The sequence below is a fragment of the Aotus nancymaae genome, unplaced genomic scaffold (genome assembly GCF_030222135.1).
Source record: "Aotus nancymaae isolate 86718 unplaced genomic scaffold, 86718_ANA_hifiasm-v0.15.2.pri h1tg000108l, whole genome shotgun sequence".
Classification (NCBI taxonomy): Eukaryota; Metazoa; Chordata; class Mammalia; order Primates; family Aotidae; genus Aotus; species Aotus nancymaae.
This window is the reverse complement of record NW_026988523.1, coordinates 35,036,861-35,046,234: the sequence shown is the minus strand read 5'-3', so window position 1 is coordinate 35,046,234 and position 9,374 is coordinate 35,036,861. Positions and strand designations below refer to the sequence as shown.

Below are 9,374 nucleotides of genomic sequence, written 5' to 3'. Positions count from 1 at the left end.
ATTTTATTTTATTTACGTTTTTTATAAGACAGGGTTTCACCATGTTGGTCAGGCTGGTCTTGAACTCCTGACCTCAGGTGATCCGCCCTCCTGGGCCTCCCAAAGTGCTGAGATTACAGACGTGAGCCACCGATGCCCTTCCTCCCCTTCTGTTGACACCATTCTAACAAGATCAGGGCCCCACTGGTATCATCACCTCATTAACCGTAATTACCTCCTTAAAGAGCTTATCTACAAATAGTCAAGTTGGGGGTTAAGCTTTCAACATATGAATTCACAGGGAAAACAATTTAGTCTATGACATCAAGCAATAGGGATGATCCTAAGATTCTCTACCTATTAAATCCTGTGGTATTTGCCTGGTGGTGGGACCAGAAATAATTTGTTAGCAAGGCTGCTATTATTGCTATTTCTGTGATTAGAAAAGCACAGCTGAGCTGGATTGCATGCTATAGAGGAAAGAGTGCAGGTGAAACAGGCATGAAATAAAGATGGGGGAAATGCTAGCAAACAAAGCAGTGCTCTTACGTGAGCCATGAATCTAGCAAGGATTCAAATTGTGACATTTCAAGGAAATGCCATTGTTTTTATCAGGAGAAATGACTGCCCAAGTTTTCTTTCTTTTTTTTTTAGAAGTGAAAGGTCTCACATATTTATTACTGAACCCAGGCAACCAAAGCCTCTTTTTTTTTTTTTTTAACATGAATAATGGAAGCACTATGGGTTGTACTAACTAATGCCTTCATAACAGATCCAGAGAGGAAACTGTTCAAACTTCTCCAGATAGCGGTGACATTTTTCAGCTTGATTTGGTAACACGATTGTGACCTTCAGACAGTGTAAATTTGTGTGCCATCGCATGTGTAATTTCTTATAGACCCAGCTTGGTTCTTCTCCAATGTCTCCTTTTGGAGTTGTACCTGATTTTATTACCAGTTTTCATCTGAATCCACTGGGGAATGGGACAATTTTGCTTTTGTTTCTTGGCCAGGAATCGCTTAATCCTGAAAGTCTTGTGAGAAGACATGACGAGAAACGGAGTAAAGCACACACCACGATGGCGGAGAAAGGAAGAGAGACGACTTCCCAAGTTTTCTAAACTAGGGAGAAAAGGATGGTGTGGGTTAAGGTCCACACCAGACTGTTCAGGCTAATGTGAATTCCCCTGACTAATCAGCTATGTGGTGTGAGAGACAGATCAGCAGTAAAAGAAAACTAAGATTTTTGGACTGAGCTTATGCAAGGATGGAGTTTCCATCAACTGAGGTGAGAAAACTGCAGGTGCAGCAGGTTGTAGGAAGAAGAACAGAGCTCAGGACCAGCCCTCAAAGCCTTGCTTGAGTTTTCCCCTGCCCCATGTCCATTTCTGCATCCTGGGAGTCTTTTGTGAGGTTGGATGCGGAGGTATTGGTACTTGGCCACTTCTCCCCCTGAGCATCTCTCCTCTCGCCTCCTCCTAGCAGTGTTCTTTGTGGCCTTGTCTCTGATGACCATCTCCCAACACGATGTTGTTTTGCAAAGGTGATCTCAAAATCCGCTCTGAGCTCAAGCCAGGGTGAGGTTACCCACCCCTTGATTTGTGTGGCCTTGGTGGGCCCAGGGGCACTTCACTGCTTCTTGGGGGAGTAGGTCTTTTGTAGGAAACTCTTCAAATGAGGGAAGCAGGGAGAAAATGGCCTGTGGGAAGGGAAGGGAGGGCTGAACCAGGGAGCCTAGGTGGGCAAATCTAGGCTTTCCATGTGAACAATGTTTACCACCTGAGAGGTTCTACTCAGTTACCATTGTTAACTTAGGATCTCGTCAATGAAAAATGGTATAGAAATTTGTTTTCTTCTTGGTTATATGTACACCTACATAATACTCTCGATTTTGCCTCTTGACTTGTAAGCCTACAATATTTACTATCCCTCTTGCCCTTTACAGAAAGTTTGCTGACCTCTGCAGAAAACAATGCCCCATGCTTTACAGAAAGGGACACTCAGGAATCTCTCTCACTAATTTTCATTTGTTGGACATTTTTCCTGGCAACCAATAGATTTCCTTTCTTGGCTTGTAATGATTAATCTCTGGTTGGTTGTCATTTGCAATGAAATAATACATACTGAGACCTCAACATAGAAAAATCCTAGAAGAAAAGCTAGAAAGTATTATTCTCAACATCAGCCTTGGCAAAGAATTTATGGCCAACTCCACAAAAGCAATTGTAGCAAACCAAAAATTGACAAGTGGAACCCAATTCAACTAAAGAGCTTCTGCACAGCAAAAGAAACCACCAGGCCGGGCGCGGTGACTCATGCCTGTAATCCCAGCACTTTGGGAGGCCGAGGCAGGCAGATCACGAGGTCAAGAGATCAAGACCACCCTGGCCAACATAGTGAAACCCCGTCTTAAAAGAAAAAAAAAAAAAAAAAAAAGAAACCACCAACAGAGTAAACAGACCACCTACAGAATGAGAAGAAATATTCACAAACTGCATCTGACAAAGGTCTAATATATAGAATCAATAAGGAACTTAAAAAAATCAACAACAACAACAAAAACCAAATAATCCCATTAAAAAGTGGGCAAAGAGACATGAACAGGCACTTCACAAAAGAAGACACACAAGCAGCCTGCAAACATTGGAAAGAATGCTCATCATCATTAATCATCAGAGAAAAGCAAATAAAAACTGCAGTGAGGTACCATCTCATACCAGTCAGAATGGCCATTACCAAACAGCCAAAAAACAACAGATGCTGATGAGGCTGTGGAGAAAAGGCTTATACACCCTTGGAGTGAATGTAAATTAGTTCAGTCACTGTGGAAAGCAGTCTAAAGTTTTCTCATAGAACTTACAACAGAGCTGCTATTCAATCAGCAATCTCATTATTGGGTATATATACCCAAAGGAATATAGATCATTATAACAAAAAAGCACATGCACTCGTATGTTCATCATCAGACTGTTCACAATAGCAGAGACATGAAATCAATCTAGGTGCCCATCAATGGCAGATTAAATAAAGAAAATGTGGTACATACATAACATGGAATACTACATAAAAAAGAATGAAATCATGTCTTTTGCAACAACACAGATAGAGCAGGAGGCCATAATCTGGAGAAAACTAACACGAAACAAAATGAAGTACCAAATGTTCTCACTTAGGAGTGGGAGCTGAATAGTGAGCCCACACGTACATAAGCACAGGAACAGTAGACACTGTGGACTACCAGGAGGAGGAGAGGGAGGGACAGGAAGTGGAGTGACACACTAGCTATTGCGTACTACACCCACTGGTATGTGCATCCAATAAACCCATGTAACAATCCTACACATGGGCCCCAGGCATCTAAAATAAAGCTGAAATTTAAACAAAAACAAAATCATATTTCACTAAAAATAATACATAGAAAGTAAAATAAACATGGATTTAAATGTTTTAAATATTATAAATAAATAAAAGATAATAATGAGATAGAAAACTGTACTAAATCTGAGCTTAGAAAGAACTTTTGTGATTTGTAGTGATCACCAACACTACTGGGAGTATATCAGCATTCCTGATACAATGTTGATAGACTGCAATAAATATTAAAGTTTCCTCTGGGAACCCTGAGATGTTTTTCAATTTTCAATGAAGCCAAATAACCTTAAATCATTTTGATAAGAAATTGATTGTCTGTACCCAGACATTCTTCTTTTGTATTCAGTTTAATAAATGATTCCCAGTGGCTCTTTTGATGGTTTCTATCAGGACAGAAATACGTGAATTGGCTTATGTAAGAACTTCTCTGGAAAGGACTGGGTTGAATCATAGGCTTATAGGATTGAAATAAACCTTTGATAAAGTTTTCATAAAGAAGTTGGGGTAAGACTTCTTGAGGCAAATTTTTGACTACATGAAAATGAAAAATGAGTCTGTGCACACATAAAACTGGGCATCAGATTAAGAGAAAGCATGAAGGCCGGGCACGGTGGCTCAAGCCTGTAATCCCAGCACTTTGGGAGGCTGAGGCAGGTGGATCACGAGGTCAAGAGATCGAGACCATCCTGGAAACCTCGTCTCTACTAAAAATACAAAAAATTAGCTGGGCGTGGTGGCGCGTGCCTGTAATCCCAGATACTCAGGAGGCTGAGGCAGGAGAATTGCCTGAACCCAGGAGGCGGAGGTTGCGGTGAGCCAAGATCGCGCCATTGCACTCCAGCCTGGGTAACAAGAGCGAAACTCCGTCTCAAAAAAAAAGAAAGTCAGGAATGCATCTCACTTACCTCTGCCTGCAGATGTATGCTGATTCCAGCAAGTTCCAAAGACTTAAGAGTATGAAAAGAACCCTGAAACCTATTATCCAAAACATAATATGACAATTCTCTTTCTTTTAGCGGAGTTTTAGGATTGCTTGCTAGCATTTCTGAAACTAACCAGTCGAAAAGTATAGAGACTTGGTGAGGGGATGAATAAGCTTCTCTTGGGGTCTTTCTTTTGACATCTTTTCAGGATTCAGGATGTAACAGTGTGTGTGTGTTTTGTAATTTGGTACCTGGCAATAATTTCCACATGACAGTAACAGGGTATTACACACACACACACACACACACACACACACAGTGCTGTGAAGAGGGCAAAATAAATCAATACTAATTAAAACTATTTCACCTGCAGAGAAGATAAAGGTGAGAAAAATATCCAATAATCATTATGAGAAAATATCCTTGGCTGTAAAGACATACAATGTCCTATTGATTGTGACATTTTACCTTTCTCTGACTTCATGCCAAATTTACTTCAACTTCTAGCATCTATCATTCTCATTTATGAACAAATATGTATGTAACAAACATGGAAATACAACCGTGAGCCAAACAAAACCAAATCCTGGGCTTACAGAGCTGATAGTAAAAAATTCACCAAAATAACCACCCGATTACAGTTTTATGTAATAGACATGAGTAAGGGACCACCATAGGGAGGTCAGAAGGTGCTTCTCAGAGGTAGATACTAGACTTGTTGTCAGAAGGATGAGGGTTGGAAGAACTTTCAGGCAGAGAGCAAAGCATGAGCAAAGGCTTCCTGGAGGCCAGGAAGCTAGTACGTAGGGAATAAAAGAGGCCAGTTTGGCTGGAGCAGAGACGGCAGGATGGAATTGGTCTGAGCAGTGAGAAGAGATGGAGAGGTGGGCAAGGTGCCTGGCTATTCAGGGCTTGGTTAGTTAGGAGGTTTTGTCTAAGAGAATAGGAAGGTGTTTAAATGTTTTAGGCTGGGAAGTGACAGAGTCGCATTATATTTTGAAAAAGCTACTCTGCCTGTTGTGTTGAGATTAGAGAGGTGATAAGGGGGATATGTGTAAACCACAAGAAGACTAGGTCATCTCTCCACCCCCACTCCCCAGGCGAAGGTAGCCTAGACTAGGGTGGTGATGGAGGAGATAGAGGAGGACAGACTCAAGGAAAATTTGCATGGTAAAAACCAGTAGGATTTGCTGATAGATGGAATATAGGAGGGGAGAGGCAGATTATCAGAGATATATCTTACTTTTCTTATACAAGATGGATTCAGTTGTAATAAAATCGTTAATTGAAATTGACTTTAAATAATGGCACGACTTAAAGTTATGCAAACATCTGCATTAGATAAAACGCAAAGTTTTTAAAGTTCAAGTTTTTCAAGTTTTTAGCTGGGTGGACAGCATGGCTTTACTTCCCATTTCTTGGTATTTCCTAATTTTGTTTAAAAAGTTTTTCTCTTTCTGAAAGGCTTATTTCAGTGAAAGTCCATCTGCAAAATCTGTTATATATTTAAATTAGAAAATAAATAAAAGTGCCATTGACATGTTGATTTTTTTTTGCCATATGAAAATTGATTAGTACAGTGTTTTCATCATTAAAACTTATGATCTTGGTCTTTCCTTCTTGCCTTTGTATAGGGCCAAAAGAGACATTGGCTGCTTTGACAAACTTAAAGCGGACTCCAGGAATATCACCAACAGCACAACCTTTGCGACCAAATCCAGCAACCAGAACTTCCTCGTTTTCCTCCATAAAGTTCAAGCAACCATCACTGGGAACAAAGGCTGTGATTTTCTTGCCATTCTTGATGGGTTGGACCCTGACGCACTTCCCAATGGCCGAATTTGGCTGCTTGGCTTCAATTCCTAGTTTTTCCAGCAGGATTCCCTTTGCATGAGAAGCACCTCCAAAAGGGTTGGCCTTCAGGGCTGTGCCCAAATGGGCTTTCTTGTACTGTTTATCATGCCACTTCTGGTGTCCTTGGTGGCTACGGAGCTTCTTAGCAGTACGAAGTCCCAGACACTTGCCCACCCTGCCGGCTTTGAGAGTGACCTAAGGCCACCTCTCCGGTCTGGGGGCTGCCTTCCGAAGCCTGGCGTCTGCACCGCGTGCCCGGGCCTGGAAGTCAGACTCAGGGCGGTGCCGCAGCGTGAGGCCTTCAGCCCTAATAGCGGGATCGGGATCGGGATCGCTCAGGCCGCCGGGGGTTGCGTCTCCGGCGTCTTTAACCTGGCAGGGGCGGTTCAAGTGGTGGGGGGAAATCAGCGAGTTGCAGGATCCAGGGCTGGTGCTTTGAACGTGAGGCGGAGGGGAGAGAGGGATTTCCCGGTCCTCGCTGCACTCGGTCCATCCCCCTCGCAGCCCCTAACCGGGTTGTGCGGTCGAGGGGGCGGGTCCCTTTAAGGCCCCGCAGCGCCTGCGCCTGGGGCTGTCGGCGGGGTGACCCGGAGGAGCCGGCGGGCTGCAGTAGGAGGAGCTGCGCGGCGGTTGAGACAGCGGCGGTGCCGGGAGGGGTCGGTCAGGGTCCCGAGGTGGCCCAAGCTTGAGTGAGCCCGATGCTTTTGGAAACGCCGGACGGGCGAGCAGCGGAGCCGGGAGCCGGGCCCAGGCGCGAGGCGCGGGGCGCGGCTGCCCTTTCGATGGGAAGTTAAGGTTTCCTGCGAAGTCCACCCAGCGTTTCCGAGGTGAGGGCGCCGCGCCAGGCCGGGCGGGCGGTGAGTCCCGGACCGCCGGCGAACAGCTGGGGCGCGGCGCGGCTTTCGGGCTGCCCCAAGTTTTGCTGCGCGAGCTGGCGGGCGCGCCGGCCCCGTCAGGGCCTGTTTCCAGGCTCCATTCCTCGCCCGCTCCTGCAGCCCGCCGCCCTCCTCTCGTGGGCGCTGGGGAAGAACTCGCGGCGAGTCCTCCTGTGGCAGCCCAGGGGGTGGAGGGACGGAGCAGCTTCGGGGGCACATCCTCCTAAATCCTATGGAGAACACTGACCCTGCGCCCCACCTTAAGGCCAGAAATCCGTTCCCTCTTGGGACCTGAGGGACGATTTTAAATGTGCAGGTGGTCCTGGTGCAGTAGATCACACCTGTAATCCCAGCACTTTGGGAGGCCAAAGTGGGCAGATCATTTGAGCCCAGGAGTTCCAGACCAGCCTGGGCAACGTGGCAAAACTCCATCTCTACTAAAAATACAAAAATTAGCTGTGTGTGGTTGTGTGTGCCTGTAGTCATAGCTACCGGGGAGGCTGAGGTGGGAGGATCACCAGAGCCTGGGAGGTTGAGATTGCAGTGATCCGTGATCGTGCCAGTACACTCCAGCCTGGATGGCAGAGTGAGAGCATGTCTCAAAAAAAAAAAAAAAAATTACAGGTAATGAATTTTACTAAGTGAACTACCACAGACCAAGAAATGGAACATTACTAGACTGGGGTCTTGGTATATATGCAGGAGTGGCATTGTTGGTTTTAGAGATATATGAATGATAAAACTTTAGTATTAGATATTGTTGAACATTTTCCCAAAGTGGTTGTACCATTTAGCAGGAACTATTCTGGTTACCCCACATCTTTGCTTATGCTTGTCAGTTAAAAATTATTTTGCCATTCTAGTAGAGGTACAATAATATATTAGTGTGGTTTCATTTTACGTTTTCCTGGTATTGAGATTGAGTATTTTTTATTGCCATTTGTGTCTTCTTTTGTGACGTGCCTGTTAAATCTTTTTATCCTTTTTTCATTAATATGCTTTTCTGTTGATTTGTAACACTTTATTCTGGATGTGTGTCCTTTCTAGGATATATATGCATTGCATTTCTCTTTTTCCAAACTGTAGCTTGCCTTTTCATTCTTTTAATGATGTTTTTACGTGAATGGAGAGTCTCTAATTTTTTTTTTTCTTTTTGAGACGGGATCTCACTTTGCTGTCCAGGCTGGAATGCAGTGGCACAATCACAGCTCAGTGCAACCTCCACCTCCCACGGCTCAGGTGATCCTCCTGCCTCAGCCCCCAAGTAGGTGGGACCTTCGGGGGAGCACCATTTTGCTCAGCTCTTTTTCGTATTTTTAGTAGAGATGGGGTTTTGTGGCGTTGCACAGGCTGGTCTGGAATTCCTGGGATCAAGTGATACACCTGCCTCAGCCTCCCAAAGTGTTGGGATTACAGGCATGAGCCACCACACCCGGCATGTTTCTGAATTTTAAAGAAATTATACTTTATCAATCTTTTCCTTTATGGTTACTGCTTTTTGTGTCCTCTTTAAGAAATCAGTGCCTAACCTAAGAAAATGAACACAGTTTTCTGTGTTAACCTTATAGCAATTTTATTTTAGTTCATGCATTTTTTTTTTTTTTCAGACAAGGTCTCACTCTATTGCCCAGGCTGGAGTGCAGCGGCATAATCTCAGCTCACTGCAACCTTCACCTCCTGGCTCAAGTAATCCTCCCATCTCAGCCTTTTGAATAGCTGAGACTATAGGCGTGTGCCACCATTCCTGGCTAATTTTTGTATTTTTTGTAGAGATGGGAATTCAGCATTTTCCCAGGTTGGTCTCAAACTCTTTGGCTCAAGTAGTCTACCTGCTTCAGCCTCCCAGAATGCTGGGATTACAGGTGTGAGCCACCCCACCCAGCCATGTTTCACTTTTTATTACATGGATGTGACTGCTTGATCCAGCACCATGTATTGAAAAGACTATCCTTTTCCTTCTGTACTGTGTGACACTTCTTTTTATAAATTGGATGACTCTATGGTCATTTGATTTATGAAATTAGTGTGGGTCTGTTTCTGGACCAACCTGGGCAACATAGTGAGATCCTATCTCTACAAAATATAATAAATAATAAACACATAAAATTTTTTTTAAAAAGTGGGTAAAGCAGATGGAGTCATAGGTGATAATTTATAAATGATTGTCAATTTCTTGGCTACATACAGGTGTTGGTAAGTCAGATCTGTTGGGTGTTCAAGCAAAATGTATTAAGTGAATTATATGGTGTTCAGAATGATGGCTAGATGTTCATTGTGACTTGAATTAGATGTTATTTGGGCCTCACAGAGCTGCAGTTTTGACTCTTTTATTTATTTGCCTTTTTAAAATTTGTACAATCTTCCTGTCAAGG

At 43.8% G+C, this 9,374-nt stretch overlaps 2 protein-coding genes and 1 pseudogene across 3 annotated transcripts in view; 1 reads left to right on the top strand and 2 right to left on the bottom strand.

The window, feature by feature from the left end:
- Positions 1-836: 836 nt before the first annotated feature.
- LOC135272302 (large ribosomal subunit protein eL39-like) lies at positions 837-1,027 on the bottom strand. Its single transcript, XM_064370704.1, has one exon. The coding sequence runs from the start codon at positions 1,025-1,027 to the stop codon at positions 872-874; it is 156 nt and encodes a 51-aa protein (XP_064226774.1). The 3' UTR covers positions 837-871.
- A 4,762-nt stretch (positions 1,028-5,789) lies between these two features.
- On the bottom strand, positions 5,790-6,620 carry LOC105715524 (small ribosomal subunit protein uS12-like; annotated as a pseudogene).
- A 249-nt stretch (positions 6,621-6,869) lies between these two features.
- Positions 6,870-9,374, top strand: part of LOC105715477 (GON-4-like protein) — a 34,399-nt gene continuing 31,894 nt past the window's right edge. For both annotated transcript variants that reach the window (XR_010340416.1, XM_064370703.1), the window contains exon 1: positions 6,870-6,954. The gene's annotated coding sequence lies outside the window, so the exon portion shown is untranslated. The remainder of the gene's footprint in view (positions 6,955-9,374) is intronic.

Bases quoted from the DNA above. Each gene is read 5' to 3' on its own strand.
- LOC135272302 (XM_064370704.1), bottom strand. From the start codon at position 1,027: ATGTCTTCTCACAAGACTTTCAGGATTAAGCGATTCCTGGCCAAGAAA.